Source organism: Puntigrus tetrazona, chromosome 5 (genome assembly GCF_018831695.1).
Source record: "Puntigrus tetrazona isolate hp1 chromosome 5, ASM1883169v1, whole genome shotgun sequence".
Lineage (NCBI taxonomy): Eukaryota > Metazoa > Chordata > Actinopteri > Cypriniformes > Cyprinidae > Puntigrus > Puntigrus tetrazona.
The window spans coordinates 30590843-30614315 of record NC_056703.1 but is presented as its reverse complement, the minus strand read 5'-3'; the positions used below and the strand labels follow the sequence as shown (position 1 = coordinate 30614315).

At 39.2% G+C, this 23473-nt stretch overlaps 1 protein-coding gene across 1 annotated transcript; it reads left to right on the top strand.

Annotated features, from left to right (window-relative positions):
• The first annotated feature begins 1206 nt into the window (after positions 1–1206).
• On the top strand, positions 1207–23473 carry fubp3 (far upstream element (FUSE) binding protein 3). Its single transcript, XM_043240921.1, is given in 22 exon segments — positions 1207–1369; positions 8236–8344; positions 9434–9447; positions 9449–9471; positions 9551–9600; positions 9766–9840; positions 10801–10858; positions 10945–10976; positions 10979–11106; positions 11902–11977; positions 11980–11999; positions 12383–12485; positions 13158–13259; positions 15538–15635; positions 16250–16391; positions 18358–18518; positions 18999–19072; positions 20445–20521; positions 20602–20670; positions 21673–21744; positions 21881–22005; positions 23233–23473. Coding segments are annotated over 22 exon segments (1713 nt in total). The 5' UTR covers positions 1207–1273; the 3' UTR covers positions 23242–23473.

Sequence of the window (23473 nt, the reverse complement as noted above, 5' to 3'; positions counted from 1 at the left end):
TATACACTCTTGAATGAAACGAGGCGTCTGAGGCGTTTTCGCTATAAGTTCAGGGTCTGCCCTGTGTTTCACACCCATGCCTCAAACATCACGCCTGTCTTTCAGCCGACAAAACCGATTTGCATAAGCAGGTCTGAAATCGGTGGCCATTTTAATGTATTTAAGCAGAGTTCCTGCCAGATGTTCTCAGATGTTTCCACATGTGTGAGTGAGTTCATCTTCTGCGCGTTCACACCGACATAGTCAGCTTCCATTAAAGTGATCGATTGCTGGGAAGAATTAAGAATATATTAAAAGCGTGCATGGCGGCTTTTCATTGCTGGGTGGCTTTAATGATAATATTCCAGCTAGTCTGGTGAAGACGCCTCTGCTGCTCTGCGTTTCTTTACGGTCTTCATAATTAACATTAATTCAGTTCAGCGTGAAAACGAGGTGAGTGAAGGTAAAATAAAAGAATAATAAATGGTAATATAAATAATAATTAACGAAAAGATAACAGGGCAGGTCACAGTCGTTATATTTAGTCTCGACAGATAATAAATACAATAAAAAATACTTCAGAGAATAAAAGATTTAAAAACAATAAAATAAAAATAACTTATTTATATTGAAATACATTAAATAAGTAGTTTTGTAACAAAATCAGCAAAATTATATATACATATATATATATTACACAATGCTTTACATAAAACTATATACGTAATATAGTAACACTATACTTTAAAAAAATAAAATAAATAAAATAAAATATATATATATATATATATATATATATATATATATATATATATATATATATATATATATATATATATATATATTTGTATTTACATTGTGCAAGTAACAATACAATTTATGAATAAATTTAATTAAAATGAAATAATTAAATGCATTACGTAGTTATGTACTACATAAAACAATATTTCATAAATATAATTTATGAAAATATAATAAATAAAGGGAATAAAAACTTGTAGAATAAATTAAATCCAAAAACAGTCATAAAAGGAATAAATCAATTAAAATTGAAATAATTCTTAATGAAAGAGTTGCCAGGCAAGGTCAGGTAACGTTTATAAAGTGAACTCTTTATTGAACGAGTTACTAAATCAGCGATAAAGCGCTGCGCTGTGAGAACCACGTGTGTGAAATCTCGCAGAGTCTCGTGACTCGCTGAGGTCTCGCGGTGCTCCCTCGCGCGTTTCCTGTTCCGGGGTCGGTAGTGTGCGCTGTGTGTGTGTTTATGCGCTTGTGTGTGTGAGTGTGTGTGATGATGATGATGGCGGAGCTGGTGCAGGGACAGGCCTCGGTGGCTCAGACCGGGATGAAGGACGGATTCACGGACCCCTTTCACCGCGCGCGGCAGGTAGAGGCGCGAGCGAGCGTGTGTTTGACGCGCGAGCGTGCGTTTGCGGGCGCGCGTCCGGACTGAGCGCGCTTAGCCTGCTAGCTGCTAGTGCTGCAGGAGCTTTAAAACTCCGGCACACACACTCGCTCTCTCACACACATACACACACACACACACACACACACACACACACGCGCGCGTACACACGCTCACACCCGCACAGATTAAGGCCACGACGCAACAACAACCTCAAAACAGCGCTCGGACCGCGCGACGTCGCGCCGACAACGCTGACAGCAACTTTAGCGCGCTCCGCTCGAGCGCAAACTCCGAAAACGGCAGCGACAGACCGCTGCAACCTGTTGTCGTCTTACACACTTCTTAAAACTTCCCTCGGCGAGCTCCGCGCTCACGATCTCGAGCCGAGTCAAGTTTATCGTGCACGGTGACACTTGTGTTAAAGCACACACACACACACACACACGATCATGTGCTCGGAGCAGTTTCAGGACTGAAGAAGAACTTCATCGGTGTGTGTTCTTCAGAGGCCTCGCGCTTCTGCTCACTTCTCTGCACTTTGACTCTAACACACACACACACACACACACACACACTTCACGAAGATCACGGTTATTAATCGCGCTCGTTTCACAGGAGTCTTGCATGAGCACATTTAATATTCCTAATCCTCGTCTCAGCGGGATTTCTGCATGAAGTTTACGCTTAAAATGATCATTCCGCCTTCACCTGTAGTGTTGTAAGTGGCTTATCTGCTCATGTGCACTTTTTCTGAGCTTAACTCTCGTTTTATTATTATTAGCTGCTCATAATCGATCCTTTCACCATTACATACACCACACGCAGTACTATATCCACTCCTGTGACCTTTTTAGTGAGTGTTACTGTGGTTTTGCCGTTACACACAGTATAGTGTGTAGTATATGTGCACTTTAAATACTCAATAGCGGAAATACTACTTGCAATACTACATGTAGCGCTGCATACTATATCTACTTCTGTGCTATTTTTAGTGTAGGTGACTTGAGCATTATATAATATGAAGCAGTATATCTAGTATATTAGGCCTACTCTTAATCACCTCACGGTGGAAATATTACATGCAGCGGGAAAATGGCGCTTGTAGTCATTAATAGTACAAATTTTTCGTTACATGTAGTATATCACCTCATTTAATCGCACTACTTGTTTGCAATACTGTATGCGTAATTGTGAAATGATGGTTACATCGATTAAAAGCGATCATTTCATGGTTACAGTACTGCGCGTAGTATTTCTGATTTTGAGTATAAGTAGAGATGCACCGCTTGGGGAAAAAAAGATATTTATCGTGATTTATGATGATTTACGTAAGCCACGTTCATTGCGCAACATTCGTATTCCCTGAATATGAACACGGTTGGAACGCGGCACTTCTAGTCGTTCAATTAGCAAGAGTTTCAAATGAAGTCGCTTGCATTTTAGATGCAATATAGACTGATTTCGCCCAAAATGGTTCCAGTGAGAGCCTCAGCAGAACGGTTCTCCGTCTCAGAGCAGCGCAGGCCTTTCATCGCCGAGTGAATCCATGTTTTTGAATGAATTAAATGAGTCAGTGATTCAGCAACCCATTCATAAAAAGTCATTTGGCTCCTTTTAGTGCCTTTAGTAAAGTAAGTAGTTTTGTTGCATAAAAAAGGATAGGTTTTTGTTAGTATTTTCTGTTGATTATTCTTATAGACAACCGGAATTGGCAAAAATCAAACGTTGAATCTGTGCGTCTCTAATTAGACGTTCTCATCTGAGATAGCAAAATGATTGCTTTTAATAATTAGTCGTCGTTTCTCCAGTGTTGCGTCAGGACTTTTAATACGCGTTATCTTCGTTTTAGCAAAAATATTACATAGTGTTTTATGCAATGTTAAAATGGTTTTAAGTACTCATCTAAGCGGATATACTACACAATACTCTGTGTGTAATAGTTACGATTAAGTGATTACATACGAGTAATGCGTGTAGTATTTTTGCTCAGAGATGAGTGATTTTTGTAATAATAATCTTTTTACTATTGCATGCAGTGTTTCTGAGCTGAAGACTGAGTATTAAAAGTACTCATCTGAGCAGATATAGTACTGTAATACTGCATGTAATCGTAAAACGATGCTTATAAGAACCGAGTGCTCGTTTCACCATTATATACAGTATAGTGTGTACTCATAGTACTAATACTCATCATCCTTATTTCAGCAGAAATACTACATGTGCTAAAATGGTTGAAAGTAGGTATTTGAGTATAGTACCTGCAGTACTACACCACATCATAAAATGGTGCTTAATGATTGAAAGTGTTCATTTAACAATTGCATACAGTATTGCGTGTACTATATCTGCTTAGATCATTTTATCATGGTAGAGCACGTAGTATTTCTGTTGAGATAGTATTAAACATGCTCGTATCAGCAGCAGTGCTACATGCAACACTATGTAGTGGTCTAATGATGATTGTAATTATTAAAAGTGCTTATACAGTTATAGTATTGCACGTATATCTGCTCAGATGAGTACTTTAAATACTCACCTCTATCTCAGTGGAAATACTCATGCAGTACTATATGTAATGGTAAAATGATTAAAAGTACTCATCTGAACTCATACTTACAATAATATATGCATTTATAATGAAAAAAGCGATCATTTCACTTATACTACATGCAGTACTATGTGTCTATCTGCTCGGATGAGTACTTGTCATTTTCTTCGTTGTAGTACTGTATGGCATGTAGTATGTTCATATCAACAGAAATGCTGCATGCTATACTGTATTTAATAAAGACTATTAAAAGTACACATGTGAGCAGATACATCACATACATTACTGCATGTAATAAAAGTAGTTTTAATAAAGCTTCTCATTACATGTAGTACTGCTCAGATGAGCATTTTAAATGATTATAATTGTCCTCTGAGCGAGTAATGTTCATCTCAACAGAAATACTATATCAGATCATGAAATCTTTACCGTTGCGTGCATTACATGTAGTACATTTGCTTAGATGAGGATTATGATTATTAAAGGTTGCTCAAATGAGCATATATACTGCAGGCAATACTATTTAATGATACAACAATAATCATTAGTTTTAGCATTACTTTTTAAGTATTGCAAGTGTTATACTTCCAATTACAGTTAAAAACAAAGTCTTCATCAGAGAACTGTTATAATGGTAAATAATTTTTCCACTCCATATAGCATGTATGCTTATGAGCAGTTTTGACCATTATAAGTATAATTGTACATATTGTATCTCGTGTAGTATATCTGCGCTTTTATGAATTACAGTCATGCTTTTACCGTTGCATATCATATTACATGCACCGTGTCTGCTCATACGAGTACTTTTAATACTCATTCAGTATGGTATGATTATACACAGTAGTGCGTGAAGTGTGTTTGCCCAGACGAGCCGTTAAAAGTCAGCTTGAACGTGTTCCACAGAAGTTATTTTGGTGTTGGAGTTCATTGTTGAAGTCATTGATTTGCCGGAGAGCTGCGCGGTGAGCAGAGACACGCAGCTGTCATGACACACGCGCCTCAGTATTTCAGAGAGAATATGAGACACTCTCAGAGCCGTCGCTCATGCATGCATGTGCCGCGCCACGTTGCATAACATGAAAAACCAGACTTGAGCTTCAATATTCCAGTATTAGCGCTGCTTTGTGCGGTTTTCAAGAGTGCAACTTTTGTCGCACGCCTGCAAAACAGCTTTTCCTTTTAATGTTAATGAGTTTTTAGGCATGTGTGAGATGTTAATGCAGGGTTGCTGTCTCTGAATGACTTCACTGTAACTCTCCTGAGTGTCGGAGCTTGTCAGGAGGCGCCTGGCGGATCAATACTCGGTTAAGGCCCGTCAGAATGAGCCGAGTCCGGTCCCGTACACACAGACTGCCTGTCTTCTGCTTTCTACAGGAACCCACCGAGTTTGATGGCTTGTGTAGCGGTGGTTAATATTTCAGTTTGTGGGATGTTAATTAGTTGATGTAAACAGCTGTCCTTTACCTCAAATATCTGATTAATTCTGATTAGCTTATTACCTTCGTTTCAGTTAACTGGAAGGGGTCCTGTATGGCTGTATTGATGAGGACGTGTAACTCTAGTATTAGGAGCGTTAGAATGAATGGAGTTTAATTCACGATTACTCAAAACCAGTCCAAAGTGATAAAAGTACTTATTACGAAACAACAACATTTATTCAACTCCAAAAGTCATAATAGTTGCTTCATGTTTTCCAGCTAAAACCGTAATGTGTCTCAATGAGTGAAATTGGTGAATATTTCATTTTAGTTAACATTTATTTCTCCAAACAAAAAGGTTGTCGTCATGGCCTTAATTTTAGTTTTGAAACTGAATAAAAAAAGACCACGTGCTCTTTCTTCAAGAAGCTATTTAGTTCCTTGTTGCTTTGAGAATGTGTGTTTGTTGGGGGTGTGCAGCTTTTGGTCGGATCATGTTTGAGAGCTCATGTAGTGTTGGTCATGTTTGAGCACATGCGTGTCGTTTCGTAACCCGCCCGGCCTTGAACGCTCGGACCCGTCCACCTGTGGCTGCTTTGAGGATTTCTTGTCCGGGCGTCGGAGCGCAGGCCGGACTCCTGAGCTGCCGGGGAAGAAAATAGACCTGGGCTCTCGTCCAGAATCGCAGGCCTGTTTTACAGCGCCGCCGTGGAGCTGATTTATCAGCCGTCACAATGCACTTTATCTGTAGTTTGCTCTCCTGCGATAGAAACGAGCGCTCGCTTGTTTGATTTGGATGACGCGAGAGCGTTACATAATCAGCTTCACCCGTGCAGTGACAGCTGTCGTGTTTAACCTCGTCATGCGTTCAGAATCTGAACGATTTCACACAGAATATCAAGCTTCATTTTCTTTTGTCTTGCTAAAAGCATATCGTATCTGATCAGATGCATGTGAAGACCTTCATCAGTTATTCTTATTTTTTCTACTTAATGTGGAAATTTGGAAAGATAATGAGAATTTATTTATTTTCTCAATGTCAATGAGAAAATTGTTCTGTGAAATTTATAAGAACATGCATATACTCACATAAACATTTCTAGTACAAGTTTTAGTACTTAATTTACTTCTTTATATATATATATATATATATATATATATATATATTTTTTTTTTTTTTGAAAATCTTTGAAATAATGTAATAAAACATAAGTTTGACTAAAACAACATTACTTAAAAATTTCAAGCCAAAAAATTTATTATTTTTACTTGCATATGCTTTCAAATGAAATAAGTGGTTCATATTCATAGCTGTACATATTGATATTCACGAAAAAGACTAAATAAATTCTACACCTGATGGTCCTGATGTATTTTCTGTTCAAAAGTGACCGGATGCTGAAATGTGTGAACATTTATTTAAATTACGTTCATTTTAATGAATAAAAATGCACGTAATGTGTATTTTGAGGACCTTAAAGCATTTGCAAAGTTTTTATCTTTTACTAAAAGCCCTATTTTTAGGGTTTCCAGCGCTGCACCGAGGGTCGAAACCAGCGCCTCGTGGAGTTTGATTTAATTAGTCGCCGCTGAAGCAATCAAAGCAGGTGGTAATTAGCATTAATCCGCCGGCGCTCTCGTTCCTCCGCCCGTCGTGACTCGGCGTATCTGCGTGAGCGCTCGGCGAGCTTGTTGCATCATGGGTAATTAATGCGCTCCACTGACCTACATGGGCTCGCTCTAAACAGTGGTTCTCTGAAAGCCGCTGTCCGGCTCAAGTGGGCAACAAGTGGCCAGTTGTTGGTCTGAATTCCTCCGAGCGCTGTTTACCTTCTGCTGCGTTTGGCTGGAGTCGTTCCCTTGGGTCGCTCGTTTATCCGCCGCTCGCATTGCTGGCATTCCTTCCCAGCATTCCCCAGAAAGAGGGTTTAGCTGCAGGGAAGAGGTGGAGACGGGCCTGTCTCTCTCGTTCTGCCCGCGCCGGCCTTTCTGCTCAAAATGGCAGCGTTCGAAGCATCTCTTCTCTCCGAGGCTCCGTTCGGACACAGCTCTTCATCGCTTGGGAAACATCATCTTTTCATTTGTCTGAAACACAAACCCCTGGAATGAGAGACACGCCTGCATTTGAGCTGCACGGTTTATAACATCTTAACTGTCGGTCATTCCCTTGTGTTTGCGATTTATGATGTTAAATGCGTTGTTTGAAGCAGCCGCATGCCATATTTTTTTACACGAAACGAGCTTAAAATGCTGATAAACCTTTGTTTTTCTGTCGTAAGAAGCCTCAAAGGCATCGGATTGGTTTCATCTATATATAAAAAGACAAAACTATGAATGCTATTGTGATACTAATACAGATAACCTGTTGAAAGAAAAAAACGTCTTAAACACAGAATATTATAAGTGCATTTATTACATAACGGTTATAATTGTTGCATCTGTAATTGCAATTAGAAAACGGATTAATTTTGAAGCCCTACTATAAGTATAGAATTGCATAATAATTATAATTGTTACAATTGTATGCACACAGATGATTATTTTAATATCCTATATTTAGCATCACTTTTTTTTTATTTTATTGGTGTACTCCTGTTGCAGTGGTTTTAAATGCAATGCAATGAGCATTTAATGCATTACAAATGATTTATTTTATTTTTAATAGTAAAGCATCTATTTTTAATTTTTTTGCTAGCGCAAATCCTTTTATTTTGTACTTGTATGAATGAATGTCTCAAATATTTTCAAGCTTGTTTTGTAGAATTGTCCATTGATTTGTCTTTTTATATGCGTTAGTGTGTGTGTGTGTGTGTGTGTGTGTGTGTATATATACATGTATGAATACTTTTCAGCCGTGGTTCTGTGTCTGATCTCAGATCGCTAAGATGGGTGGAGAGCAGATGCAGCATCTGAACAACTCGTCTCCGGTGGTCGATGCCTCTCTGTACGGCTACGGAGGGCAGAAGCGCTCGCTGGATGAAGGAGGTACTGCAGCTCGTTATTAATATCAGAATCGGTGCAGCTTTATGAAGCGCTGACCTTTGACGGTGTGTCGAGCCGTCGATGGTTTCTTCTGTTCTTGAGCCGCTTGCGAAACAGTCCCCAGACGTCAGGAGCGGAGAGCGTGGAGACGGCTGAGGAAGTGAAACTTCATGCTTAAAAACAGGGCTGAAAGTTAACATTAAAATCTGCACAGAAGCGTTTCATTTTTATTCTTATGTTTATTTTTTAATTAAAGCAAGGGCCTAAATTGTCTTTAGCTATTGCTAATATTTGAAATGACAGCTTTAAGTAGCTTAGCATAATATATTTTCTTTCTTAGGAAAAAAAAATACCCAAAGTTATATTAAATAGTTAGTTATGCATCTTATTGGTAAACAAAAAACTTTTTCTTTTTTTTCTTTTTTGACCGTTCGGTTGGAAACTCTTTTATAAAGTGAACTCACTTAAAGAGTTTAGTGTAATTTTGCCAGAAAAAGTTTTAGAATTTTTTTTCATATGTTAACTAGTAGAGCTTGAGTTAGTTTTTTTTTATTGTATTTTTTAATATAGTTTTTTCTATGATAATAGCCTGACAAGGCAGTACATGAAAGTATACTACTTCTACTTACACTTATAGAGTTCAAGTGAATGTTTAACTGAAACCTGCATAAATATAAACCGTGCAAACACACTGGATATTAATAGATATAAGTGTTTTCTTTTCACACATCTCACCAAATCATGACTTTCATGTTTTAGCATTCTGCTATTGCTATTCTTTTATTATTTGCAATTCGTTGAATGTCTAAAACTTTTTGTTAAATGTAGTAATAATTACCAATGAACTCATCTTGCTGTTTTTGGACTATTTATCTGCTGCATTGAATTGAATGAATATTTAATCGGTTTAGATTGAACTGTTTTTCTGATTATTAAAAAATTTGAAACCCCAGCAATTTATCAAAACTTTGCATTTTTAAATGTGCCTTTTTCGAGCATTTGCACAAATGCATCAACATGTCAGGCGTCTTCTTCTGCCAGGCTGTGTGTCTGTGTCCGTAATAAACACTGGTGTGTTTCTCTTCTGTTTAGTGGCTAACCAGCTCGGGCGCAATGGTACATGGTACAAGGTGAGGGCTTTACTTCATTAAAACTCAGGCTATTGCTCGTCATAGTTCAGAGCTGTAATGATTGAATGTGTTTGTTTAGGGCTATAATAACAGAAGACTTCAAAGTGCCTGATAAGATGGTTGGATTCAGTAAGTACTGTGGATCATTTTAGTAGTCTAATAATTAGTGCAACTCTTTGTCCTTGACTTGTATCAGTCACTTTCTTCCTAGTATGCACACAGGTTTTGGTCTGCGTATGCGTCGAGATATTTTCCTGATATAAGCTGACCCGTGTGTTTTTTCTTGTCCGGCAGTCATTGGACGAGGCGGTGAACAGATCACAAGAATTCAGCTGGAATCTAACTGTAAGATCCAGATCGCTGCGGTGCGTCCTGATCTGCATCCGTCTCCGATCTGTGTTTATGTCTTTCCTGAAGTTCGAAGCGGGAGAACGTTATGGTTTTATTCTGAGGAAAGAAAGAACTGGTAGAATGTAAGCGTGCCAAAATGTGAATCGTACAATAAAAATGGTCATACAAATATATATATATATATATATATATATATATATATATATATATATGTATATGTATATGTTATATTTATTTATAGCGTATAACAAGTCATGAAAAATAATAATATAATAAACTAAATTACAATATTTTACTGATATTTAATAAAAATACGTACTCATTATACATTTGAGAAATTGAACCCATATCAAACATGATGCATGCAATTAAGTAGTAATCGTTGATTATGGAATTATTATTAGAATGTATTATTCTATGCGTATTTAATTAATGGTTATGAGAGGTAATATGCATTTGAGAAGTAATTAGCGGTGCATGTTTTGAAGTATTCTTTGCGTTGTGAAATTGTCCTTGGAAATAGAAATTGAAATTAAAATAATTAGATATTTTTGAATATTTAATACAAAATAATTATTAGATATTTAATAATAATCGTAAAAATTGACACATTTGAAAAAATGTATTTGTTTCTTGGCAAAAATAGAATTACCAATTCATCAGGTACTAAGTTGTCTTTATTAGATGTGTCTCTCTACAGTTTAGAATTAACTAATTATTTTGTACTTCTGTAATGGCATTCTTTGGGTGCTTTTCTTATCAAATAATGCCATTTATTACAGCTTTTTTAATTAAAACTTCATTTTATTGCTAATATCATTGTGATATCCAGAGATAAAACCAACTCTGAAGCTGTTAAAAACACAAACCGGTGTGGTGACGTACAATCGAAAAGTCACGTTAGCCACGAGGAGCTCCTGTAGAATACCTGTGGGTATTTTGAGTCGTTTGTAATGATTTGTCGTGTCGCCCTCGCAGACAGCGGAGGTATGATGGACAGGCCTTGCACCCTGACCGGGACCCCAGAGAGCATCGAGTAAGAGCGCACGGCTCTGTTTTAACCCTCGCCGGCCGTTGAGTGTCGGCGGGACTCATGTGTCTGCTGTGGTCCGTGTTCTTCAGGCAGGCCAAGCGCTTGCTGGGGCAGATCGTGGACGGTGCCGGAGCGGACCGGGCTTCCATACTCAGATGGACGGGAACAGCGCCGTCCAGGAGATCCTGATCCCAGCCAGCAAAGTGGGCCTGGTCATCGGGAAGGGAGGAGACACCATTAAACAGCTTCAGGTCTGTTTGTCGGTGATTCAATGACTCATTCGTAGGCTGACAGTGAGTCATGAATCGGCCGTTTGATGCGTAAATCACGAGTCACTGCTTCGTATCTAAATAATTGTGATTCAATGCGCACTCTTAAAGAGTCACTTCCTTGTTTTCTGAATGTATCGGGTTATTTCGAAAGACACAAACGAGTTTTGATTTAGTAACTCATTCATAGACACTCACTTGCTTTGTTTCTGAAGGTATCGCCTCTGAATGAACCGAGTGAGTCAGTGATTCAGTGACTTATTTATAAAGTCCCTGTGTCCAGTGTGTATACTAGTCACCTTATCCGACCTAAGCGGGTGCTGAAAATGACTGATATCATGTAGAATTAAGGATGGAAAGATATGCACTTTGGGATGCAGGCAGTCACTTGCTTAGTTTGTAGAAGAATCAACCATTTGAGTGAGTCAGTGGTTCAGTGATTCATTCAGAATGACTTGCATTGTTTCTGAGCAAATCAGAATGAGTCGAGTGATTTATTCAATGACTCACTCACTGAAAGTGACTTGCTTGTAGCTCCATATTAACAGTACAATTTCATTTAGAAGAATATTTCTATAATTTAGCTATAGCTTTTTATTTTAGCTTAACTTTTGTATATTTAGCGTTTTTAATTAAACAAAATAATGACTTTAATCTTTTGTTTTTGTTGTGGGGTGGGTGTGTAATGTCTCAGTCATGCAGGAAAATTAATCTGAGCATCATGCGCTTGATTAAATTAAAAATGTTTAATTGTAAGTGAATGTGGTCCGCCCACAGGAGAGGACAGGAGTAAAGATGATCATGATTCAGGGCGACCCGATGCCCACTGGATCAGACAAACCCTTGAGAATCACTGAGACCCTTATAAAGTTCAGGTCTGTGTGTTTATCAGAGATCCTGAAGCACAAAACCAGCTTAGAGGCTCAATCTGTTAAATCATTTGTTAGGATCTGAGAATATTTGTACAACTATTAGAAAATCTGGAATCTGAGGGAGCAAAAACATCTAAATATTAAATATTAAATCACCTTTATGACCAGATGATGTTTTTAGCAATGCATATTACTAATCAAAAATTAAGTTTTATATATTTACAAATTGTCTTAATGAAACATGACCTTTACTTAATATTTTTACGATTTTTGGTATAAAATGAAAATGTACAATTTTGATCCATGCAGTGTATTGATGTCTGTTGCTACAAATGACCGCAGGTCTGATCTGTGTGTGTGTGTGTGTGTGTGTGTGTTCTGTACAGCAAGCACGGGAGCTGGTGGTGGAGATCATCAGGGAAAAGGATCAGGGAGACTTCCGCAGCGGCCGCAGTGACTTCGGCTCCAGGCTGGGCAGCAGCATCGACGTGAGGACACTCTCCACTCCAACTTCAGTACTACTGAGATCAGAAAGACCTTGTGTACTGATGCGCGCTCTCTCTCTCTCTCTCTCTCTCTCTCTCTCTCTCTCTCTCTCTCTCTCTCTCTCTCTCTCTCTCTCTCTCTCTCTCTCTCTCTCTCTCTCTATGTCTCTCTCTCTCTCTCTCTCTCTCTCTCTCTCTCTCTATGTCTCTCTCTCTCTCTCTCTCTCTCTCTCTCTCTCTCTCTATGTCTCTCTCTCTCTCTCTCTCTATGTCTCTCTCTCTCTCTCTCTCTCTCTCTCTGTCTCTCTCTCTGTCTCTCTCTCTCTCTCTCTCTCTCTCTCTCTCTCTCTCTGTCTCTCTCTCTCTCTCTCTCTCTCTCTCTCTCTCTGTCTCTGTCTCTTCTCTCTCTCTGTCTCTCTCTCTGTCTCTCTCTCTCTCTCTCTGTCTCTCTCTCTCTCTGTCTCTCTCTCTGTCTCTCTCTCTGTCTCTCTCTCTGTCTCTCTCTCTCTGTCTCTGTCTCTCTCTCTGTCTCTCTCTCTGTCTCTCTCTCTCTCTCTCTCTCTCTCTGTCTCTCTCTCTGTCTCCTCTCTCTCTCTCTCTCTCTCTCTCTCTCTGTCTCTCTCTATGTCTCTCTCTCTCTCTCTCAGTCTCTCTCTCTCTGTGGCTCTGAATCTTCTGGCGGTGCCCAGGTTTGCCGTAGGAATCGTCATCGGCAGAAACGGGGAGATGATCAAGAAGATTCAGAACGATGCAGGAGTCAGGATCCAGTTTAAGCCAGGTCAGTGTTGATGGACCTCACGTTTGTGCAGCGTTAACATGGCGAGAGGTAACTACACACCGCTACATCTCGTGACAAAAAGAGCTTTAATACCGCTCAGTGTATTGATGCTAATGTATTGCAGTTTACCAGTCAAATGTCAAAAGTAAAACGCACAGCTGTAATCTGGTTCAGGTTCTGATAGGAATCATGTCTTCACCATCTTTACCTAAATGAATCTTCATCGTATTTAGTCTGATGTGAGAAAGCATATTGCATCTTATTCTGGCCAGAAACAAAATAACAAAATAATTGTTTCTCATTCATGCGTGCAGCTTCATCACACTAATGTGTCAGTAGCTTTATTTGGTACTACGCTTTTTGTGGTTGTTTTATAATTAAATGGTGGCTTGCGTCAAAAAAAAAAACTTTGGTTGATATTTGCATAAAAAAATACTTTTTCACTTTTTTCTTTTTTTTCCAAACACATTTTCATGGATAATTAGTGATCCATAATATATATTAAGATTCATGATTTTTTTTTTTATCATTTCTAATCATGCAGTCTGTTTTCTTTTCATTAAGGAGTGTTTTACTTCAGGTAAAAAATAAATAAAATGGTACTGATTTAAAATTTAGGTGAAATAGTTTGAAAATGATATGAGTGACATAATGATGAGTGACTGTTTGCCGTGGCGTCGGTGTGCAGTGTGCAAACTTCTTTTTGCCGTTACCTGCTAAGTGCATGGGTTTAGTTTGTTATAATAAGAGTTGAGTGTGTGTCTGAGCCGCTCCTGCTTTAGGGGAGTGTGTGTTTTATCTGTAGGGGTGTGTGTGTGTGTGTGTGTGTTTCGGGACGATGCTGCGGAGCACAGGTGAGGGCATGCTGGGACGCACTCGATCACACAAATCTCTTAAGTCTGTGGAGGAGCAGCAGGATCATTGACGCGTTAAGAAGTTTACAGGGATTAATATACTGTTCTCTCACATGTTTACATGCTTTACTTCCTGCTTACTGTCTCATGAATATTCATGCTGCTGAGAAAAAGCCTGTTCAGTTCATTTACACTCAAACTAAACTCTATTTCAATAGAAATGGTTCATTAAACGTGTGTGTGTATAATATATATATATTTTCACTTATTTTACTTAGTTAAGAGAAATGTGTCAAAGTAGTAGAGAATTTTACTCTATGCAACAAATTAGGCCTAATTTCAATTGTATTAAAATAGATTTTATTGGATTGAACCGATGTTAACCCTTTTAAGCCTGACATGAAATAATGGTTTAAATCTAAACGTATTAATGTCCTTCAGTGAGATCAGTTTGATCTGCTCGTCGGGTTAAAGCCGTGTAAACGAGCTGCTGTTCATGTGATCTCCGCTACGGCTCACTTTTATTATAATATTGCAGTTCCTCAAGGTTCTGTTTTAGGCCCGTTATTGTTTAGGATGTATGTAAATGATTTACCAAATCTGTGTGTGTCGGACGCATGCTGATGGTGTTGTGTGTGTTCATGCAAAAAGTCAGCAACAGGCTGCAAAGAAATGGACTGACGCTATGAATCATGAATACTGTATGGTGTGTTTTTTTACTAAAAGGCCAGCTTATGACGTGAAAGCAGATATATTTGTCCAGGAACAAAACTTGTAGTATGAGAAGGATTTAGGATTACTACTGGGTTCTCAGCTTTCTTTTCAAAAACATGTGTAAGTGGTAAATATAGCAAGTCTAATATATTAGAAATGGCTTGAACGAAGCAGCAGTTCCGTTCGTGAATTCTTCATGTCACACATTGCATTGCTTCTTAGACTCAAATAAGTAGGCGTTTTCTTGAGCGAGTTTTAGAGGTCTTGGATTAAAAAAATGTAACGGTTGTAACGTTGTAGCACATTAACCAAGTTTTCTGTTTTGAATTGGTTCAATTTGCTGATTTGCTACTTTTTAAGATCTTAAATGGTTTTGCTCGACCTGTTTTAAGGATGATAGATCAGATAACAGGATGATATACACGTGCCCGCATTAGAAGTGATTGTAATTTAAAAACAACTACTTTCGGACAATTATCTTTTGCTTTTTAGAGGAACACGTGAGTGGAATAGAGCTGGAAAAAAACTAGAGAGTCTTGAAAGAGCTGAAAATATTCATATTTTTCCTGTCCTTAACATCAACCTGCGTTGAAAATTAGCCGGTGTTGGCAATATCTGGTGCATTTTTCATATTGAATGTATTTATTAATGTGCATCTTCCCCTATAAATGCAATCTGAAGTGATGAAGCCGGATCCGTGTCTGTTTCAGATGACGGATCAGTCGGACGGATCGCTCAGGTCATGGGTCAGCCGGACCGCTGTCAGCACGCCGTTCACCTCATCAATGATCTGGTCCACACGGCACAGGTACTGAGCGCCACCGATGTGAACGGCATGCGTTCAGTAAATAAGAAGCTAACATTGGGTTACGTTTATGATGCTAGCAGCTCAAGAATATTTGTAGCAATACATTGTGCGCTTCGAAATGATCCCGCATGTTAAGGTCATTAGGATATTAAGATCATGTTCCATGAAGATATGTCTAAAATTATATTAAAAATTTCTGATTGGTAATATGCATGGCTAAGAACTCAATTTAGCACCCTCAGATTCCAGATTTTCTAATAGACTCATTACAGCTGAATATTCTCCGATCCTAACAATCCTGACTTGATCAGAATCTCAGCGGTGTTTGCGTTGCTGAACTTAATCAAGCGATTCTTGCTCGTAAAGAGTCACTTGCTTCGTTTCTGATGGAATCAGTCATTTGCGCAAAACAGTTGAGTGAATCATTCAATGACTGCTAGTTTCTTCCGTTTCTGTGTTTCTCATGACGTTCATTAATCCCCGTTTAATATGCATCGTTGAATCATCTGTGTAATGTCTGCTCATGCTTTAAATGATCTTTTGGAGTCAGCTGGAGTTAGGTCCCACATCGTGAGCGACTCGGACGGGATGTTTTAACAGCCTGTCTGTTTCAGGAGCGTGATGGCTTCGGAGGCCCGGTTGGACCCAGAGGTCGCGGCAGAGGTCGCGGTGATTGGAACATGGGAACTCCTGGAGGCCTGCAGGAAGTGACCTACACAATACCAGCTGATAAATGTGGCCTTGTGATCGGGAAAGGTCAGCCATTCACAGACGCAACTTTATAAGAATGTGGCAAACACCTCAGGAAGCTCTTTTTATTTATTGTTGTGTTAGAAAAGCAGAGTTTGCAGTTTGGACATTTCTGCTTTTGCTCTTCTGAAATGTCAGCGTATATAAATCACCCTTGTTAGTGTTCACTCTGTAGGGAGCTTTCGAGCTCTTTATCGCAGCACAATGGGCTAAAACGTCTTCTGGGTGGTCTGCTGTTCATTCGATGAATGAAGCGCTTGACGTTCACACTTTTTCTTTTTAAGTTGAAGTGCATAGCGGGGTTATTATCATAAATTAAAATCATTTATTACTGGGAAAAAGAGCCATTAGGATGGATGTACATTAAGATACTACCTTCTAGAACCTTAAAGTAAATGAAAATGGGGAAAAGCAGCTTGAAGACAAGAATGAATAAAAAGGACAATGCATCAAAAATTGTAACAAAATTTAAAAAGGAAGCCATTAAAATCAAACCAAATCTTAAAATTTTAAAAGTTTTTATTTCACTTAGTTTTCATTTACTTTAAGCTGCAGTATTAAAATACAATGCTGAAACGGTAACACTTTATTTTACGGTTAAAGCTGTTAGCATGCGTATTAATAGAACATTAGCCGTTTATTTGTGCTAGTTATGCACACATTAAAGCCTTATTCTACATCCCTAATCATACCTAAACTTAACAAGTGGCAAGAGAAGAATTTGAGGGTTATTGTTTGTTTTCTTGGCAGTGGGCATTTCACTTTTAGACACCGAGTTATGAAAACAAATAACTAGTTGTAGTAGCTGTCAGAACCACTAGTTAGTGATGGTATTTCAGTGTGCACATGCACGGATGACCCGCTCTGACCTCAGCGAGACGCACATCTCATTGTTAGACGCTCTTTTCAGTGCCGGCTAAAGACCACCAGGAGCAGCCTCACGGCTTTAACCAGCATCCTTTAACTAAAGCGCTCCGTCCGTGAACTCTTTATCCGTGCCTCTGTCTGACGCCGAGCTCATAATGGCTTCATTAATGCAGCGGTTAAATTTGTGTGACAATGGCGTAATGGGCCGTCTCAGTCCATCGTCCCGCTCTAGATGAGTGTTTTCAGCCCGGTCAGTCGAGTCACGCCGCCTGCATCAGGAGACAGCACTGTGTTTCCTTTTACCAGGCTCTGGTGTGTTTCTACGCCAGCCGAGAGCTGATGATTTAACCTTTCACTCTAGAAATCATCGCACAGATTTATTTTTTTATTTAAATGATTTATATTCTCTTTTCTATCCCTCGTGTCCTTATGCTTTTAACCATTGTTTAGTGAGCAGGTCTTATCTAGTTTTCTGGTCATCATTTATTTATTTTTAATTATTATTACAAATTTTGTTTTATCCTATTTTTTGTTTGTACTCTGTTGCATAGATGACTGATTAGTGAGCCAGTTTTTCTTTTTCTTACATTTTTATTAGTATTTTTTCACATTTGTTTGTTCCTGATGAAATTGATTGGTTAATTTTTTTACATTTGATTATCTTTTATTCATTTATAACTCTTTTGCATCCATATACCTTTTAAACCGGTTTAGCAGGCGTTAAGCATTTGTAATTTTACTTTTTATTTATATATATTTTTTTGCTTATCCATGATATTTATAACTGGTTATTTATTAAATTCTTAATTTCTGTCGCCACACACTCTTTAATTTGATTTTTGTAAGTTTGTTTGCCTGTGAAGGGTCTAATTTCTTTTTTTTAATTTTGTCCATGATATTTCTATCTGTTTATCTTTTTAAAATGTATTTATTTTTATCTGATGTTGAGCTGCTTTCATGCTTGATTGTCGCTGGTGTTTTTAACCGCCTAAATCCTGAAATCTAGTTACAGCTCCCAGTTATTCCGTTTTTAAGCATGTGAGGGATCTGTGTGAGAAGCAGCGCTTGTTAAGGGATGCTGTTGGTGTGTGTGTGTCCTGCTCAGGTGGAGAGACCATAAAGAACATCAACCAGCAGTCAGGAGCTCACGTGGAGCTGCAGAGAAATCCTCCTCCAAACACCGACCCCAACGTCCGGATCTTCTCCATCCGTGGATCTCCTCAGCAGATGGAGATGGCCAGACAGCTGATCGACGAGAAGATCGGGGTGAGTGACCAGCTTCTCAGAGTGAAGACGGTGTGCATAGAAAGTCTCAGAAATACTGTAAAAATTGTAAAATATTATTACAATGTGAAACCGCTGTTGTCTATGTCAATATCTGTTGAGCTGTAATTTATTTCTGTGATTTTCAGCATCATTACTCCAGTCTGTCTGTGTCACGTGATCTTCAGAAATCATCATAATATACTGATTTTCTGCTCAATAAACATTTCTGATTATTAGTGTTCAAAACAGATATTTTTGAGGAAACCGTGACGCATTTTGCTTTTCAGCGTTCACAGATGAATAGAAATCTTTGGTAAAGTTATGCAAGTCTTTAGTGGCACTTTTGATCAATTTAATGCATCACTTATGAATAAATACAAATAATCGTAGTGCCCCTAACCTGAAGCGTATGGCCGGGTCGAGCTGAGAGACTGTCCTGGTCTTGAGATCCCGTCTCTGATTGTGTTTTTGCTCTTGAAGGCGTCTGGAATGGGAGGAAGCAGCAGTTTTGGACTCAGTCCTTTTACTCAAGGACCAGCGACTCCTCATCAGAAGTAAGTGCCTGCCTTCCTTCCTTTAGTTCCTCTCTGCCGGAAAGTTATTTAACGGTTCAGGGTATTTTTAGTCTGAGTAAATCAGAATATATAGAGTTTCCCTCCAGGACGAGGATTTGTTCGCTTGATCGCAAAACAACGATTTGTGGAACTAAACTTAATTATGGAAAAAAACCCATTGATAGTTGTGGATAATCATGTGCATTCTACGACTATTAAAATGCATTTATATGAGCCTAAGTTTCAAGATTTAGGGCTAAAAAATCACCGCCTCATATATTTGTTTAGCAGTATCTGCTCCACTGCTGATCTGATTTACACAAGAGCTCAATAAACAGGAAGTTGTTGCATATTCCACGCAGTGTGGTCTAGTGTTGCTTTTACTCAATTTACTTTTGAAAACAAGCCCAAACCGTCACAGAAGAAGCGCTGAGCCGCTGATCGACATACACAAGGGCTTTTATTACTGAATGAATCCACCTTTCTGAACAAATCAAGTGAGTCAGTGATTCATTCGTCTATCTGAACTGGATTGCTCATGTTCCCGTAAATTATATTTGAATTAATAGGAAATCGTACGAATTCAAACAAGTCGGCGTTTTTAAACCCGAAGGCTTGTCATAGCATGCATGTGTTAGCATGGAGACGGGAATATATTTGAAATAGATTTTGCTCAATCTGGACATTAAAAACATATGTTATAACTTGTTCAGAGAAATAACTGACTACATACAGTACAAACGTCAAGATTTATTTCAAGGTGATGCATGGCAAGCGTTTCATTTCAGTACACCATAGAGCAACTATAAATAGCATATTATTAGTGTTTTCAAATAGATACTAATACGGTTATGTTGAATAATTCCTGAATAATTACGTACATAAAGAGAGTCTCTGTCTTGTTGAATCAGTTACCTGAGCAGACACCTAAACCATTTAAATATAAAGCTTATCCTGCACAAAAACACCATAAACGTTGCGATAACAAGTAAAATGAACTTGCATGCACATAACATGAAATGAAGCCGCAGACTGATTCGCTTCAAATCGGGTGAATCAGTGGTGAAGAGTCACTTGCTTTGATTCTGAACGAATCTGCATTTTTGAACCGATTGAGTGAGTCATAAAGAGCCATTTGCTTTTTTATGACTGAATCAGCAGTTTGAACAAATCAAGTGAGTCAATGATGCAATGAATAACTCAAGACTGTATATATTGTTTATTTCAATATTCATTGCTCAAGTAATGAATAAATGGTAATGTTGAATCAAAATGTGTTCCGATGAATGGTTTGGTTTCAGACGGGTGTGTTATCTGTGTAGTGTTTATAATGCTGACGGTGTGTGTGTGTGTGTGTGTGTGTGTGTGTTAGTGGCCCGCAGACGCTCATGACTGGAGGTTGGGGAACCACGCACCAGACATGGCAGCCTCAGAGCCAGCAGGACCCCAGTAAGACTCACTTTAAGCATCGCTGTTTCTTCTGAGAAACAGCACTTTCCTTTAGATTCATTTCATTTTGCTAATTTCAGGTCACAATGGATCTCAGACCGGCCAGATGGACTATTCCAAAGCGTGGGAGCAGTATTATAAAAAGCTAGGCAAGTGCCTCAGACACTTAGCTGCGTTTCTTCGGTGTAAACAACCCCGAGGTTTGGGCGAGACACTTAAGGGACACGGCTGAGAGCGTTTTATTTGCCTGACTAACAATTTTCCCGGGCTGCTGTATTATTTTCTGCCACTTTTTTTGGATGGACTGGAATACTGTTGTTGTTTTTCGTTACTCGTCCTGATAAAAGCATCAGATCAACTTTTGCCGTTTCACGCAGAAAGCCCAACGAGACGCGATCCGTTCTTGACTTTCACGCCGTTATAAGAGTCTTGGCACAATTTTCCTAAAACCAAAAAAAAGATGATGAGCGCTGTCAGAGAAAAATGATCCTGGAAGAAAGTTACCTTTTCTTTTGTTCTTTTATGAACTTTTCCTGAGTTGTCTTCGCAGGTTTATTTGTAATTGGTTTAGTTTTTACTGAGTAACTAGGGCTGTGATGTTGTTTGTCTTTAATTAAACTAATTGCAATGTAATTTTTAAATACAACTTTTAAAAAAAGGTTTTGTTTATAGGGCTAGGCCAGAATTTTAAGAGATGGCAGTATGGCTTTAAGTTGTTGTTGTTGTTGTTGTTAATAATAATAATAATATATTGTAAAATATAAAAAAAGTACAAAAAACCCCCAAAAGAAATATTGCTGGTGTAATATTTCACTTAAAACACAACAAATTGAAAAATATATAATGTATTTATTTTAATACAACACTGATATTGTAGGAAATGTACTGAAGGAACATTATGCCTTCTGATATTTTGCTGAAGGTCTTGTTTTTCAAACATTGGAAACGCGAGGAGAACCCAAAGCCTCGTTCTTTGACAGGTGCTCTAAGTTTCTGGAGATGTTTTGTGTGTTTAGTGAAAGTCACTGGGAGCTGAAGATCCTCCGCTGTGTGCCGCGCTTCTCTCGCTCGGCTTGTCTTGTTTAATCAGACGGCTCTGCTTGTAAGTGTTTCTGGATCGAGCGTGACTGAGATGTGTTTCTTCTGTGCAGGTCAGCAGAACCAAGGCCAGAGCAGCGGCTCCGACTACAGCAAAGCATGGGAGGAGTATTACAAGAAACAGAGTAAGAACGCCTGTCCTCCTGATCTCAGTCGAACCCGGCCAGACCTCAGCGTGCTCACCCTCCTCTCTCTCTCTCTCTCTGTGTGTGTGTGTGTGTGTGTGTGTGTGTGTGTGTGTGTGTGTGCGTGTGCGTGCAGCTCAGGCCGCCGGTCCTGGATCTCAGCAGAGCTCTCCTCCTGATTATAGCGCTGCCTGGGTGGAGTATTACAGACAGCAGGGGGCGTATTACGGCCAGGGACAGACGCAGGCTCCCGGCCTCCCGGTAAGAAACACGCTCCCCGTCACTGATGATGATCACGGGATGACGTCATGAATACAGTAGATAACATTCAGTGTTTTTGAAGACTCTTCTCTCTGCGAGTCTCTGCTAAACTGTCATTTATTATCTTCAGCGTCACATGATCTTCAGAAGTCATAATAATATACTGATTTACTGGTCGACAAACCGTTCTGATTATCATCAGTGATAAAAACAGTGGTGCTGCTCAACTTTTTTGTGTAAGCCGTTAGAAATGTCTTTAATGGCACTTTTAATCAATTGAATGCATCTCGATGAATAAAACATGCATTTATTTAAAAAAAATAATGCATTGAAGCATATGGTGAGGTTGAGCTGAAGACTGTCCTGGTTCTTCAAGATGCACCGAAGATAGTGTTTCAGATAAAAGCTGTTCTTTTGAACTGTCTGTGAATCTGAAAAATGAAGCGGAGCACCGTTTCTAAAAAATATTGACTGTTTTCTACACTGATGATGATCAGAAATGTTTCTTGGTCAGAGAATCAGTACATTAGAATGATTTCTGAAGACTGAAAGAATGATGCTTTAACAGATAAATCACTAAGTGTGTGTGTGAGTGTGTGTGTGTGTGAGTGTGTGTGTGAGTGAGTGTGTGAGTGAGTGTGTGAGTGAGTGTGTGAGTGAGTGTGTGAGTGAGTGTGTGAGTGAGTGTGTGAGTGAGTGTGTGAGTGAGTGAGTGTGTGTGAGTGGTGTGTGTGGTGAGTGTGTGTGTGAGTGTGTGTGTGAGTGTGTGTGTGTGTGAGTGTGTGTGTGTGTGAGGTGTGTGTGAGTGTGAGTGTGTGTGTGTGAGTGTGTGTGTGTGAGTGTGTGAGTGTGAGTGTGTGTGTGTGAGTGTGTGTGTGTGTGTGAGTGTGTGAGTGTGTGTGTGTGTGTGTGTGTGTGTGTGTGTGAGTGTGTGTGTGTGAGTGTGTGTGTGTGAGTGTGTGTGTGTGTGAGTGTGTGTGTGTGTGTGTGTGTGTGTGTGTGTGTGTGTGTGTGTGTGTGTGTGTGTGTGAGTGAGTGAGTGAGTGTGTGTGTGAGTGAGTGAGTGTGTGTGTGCGCGCCCGTGTGTGCGTGTGTGTGCGCGCCCGTGTGTGCGCGTGTGTGTGAGAGCATGCGTGCGTGTGCGTGTGTGTGAGAGCATGCGTGCGTGTGCCCGTGTGTGTGTGTGTGTGTGTTCTGACGCGCTGTGTGTTCTCTCTCGCCCCTTAGGATCATTAAAGCGGGCGACTGCAGACCCTTTAGTTGAAGATTTTTGAATCACTGCGAGGAGGAAACAGACCTTTTGTAACAGAGGTTTCTAGATTTGCAACGCCTTGAAGACTTTTACTTTTTTTCTTAGTGAGAAACACTAGCTGTAGAATGACTTATATGATTTAAAAAGAGAACTATTTCTAAATCAGGACATCCAATTGTTACTAAATACTTGTGTACACCATTACTCGAATGGGGC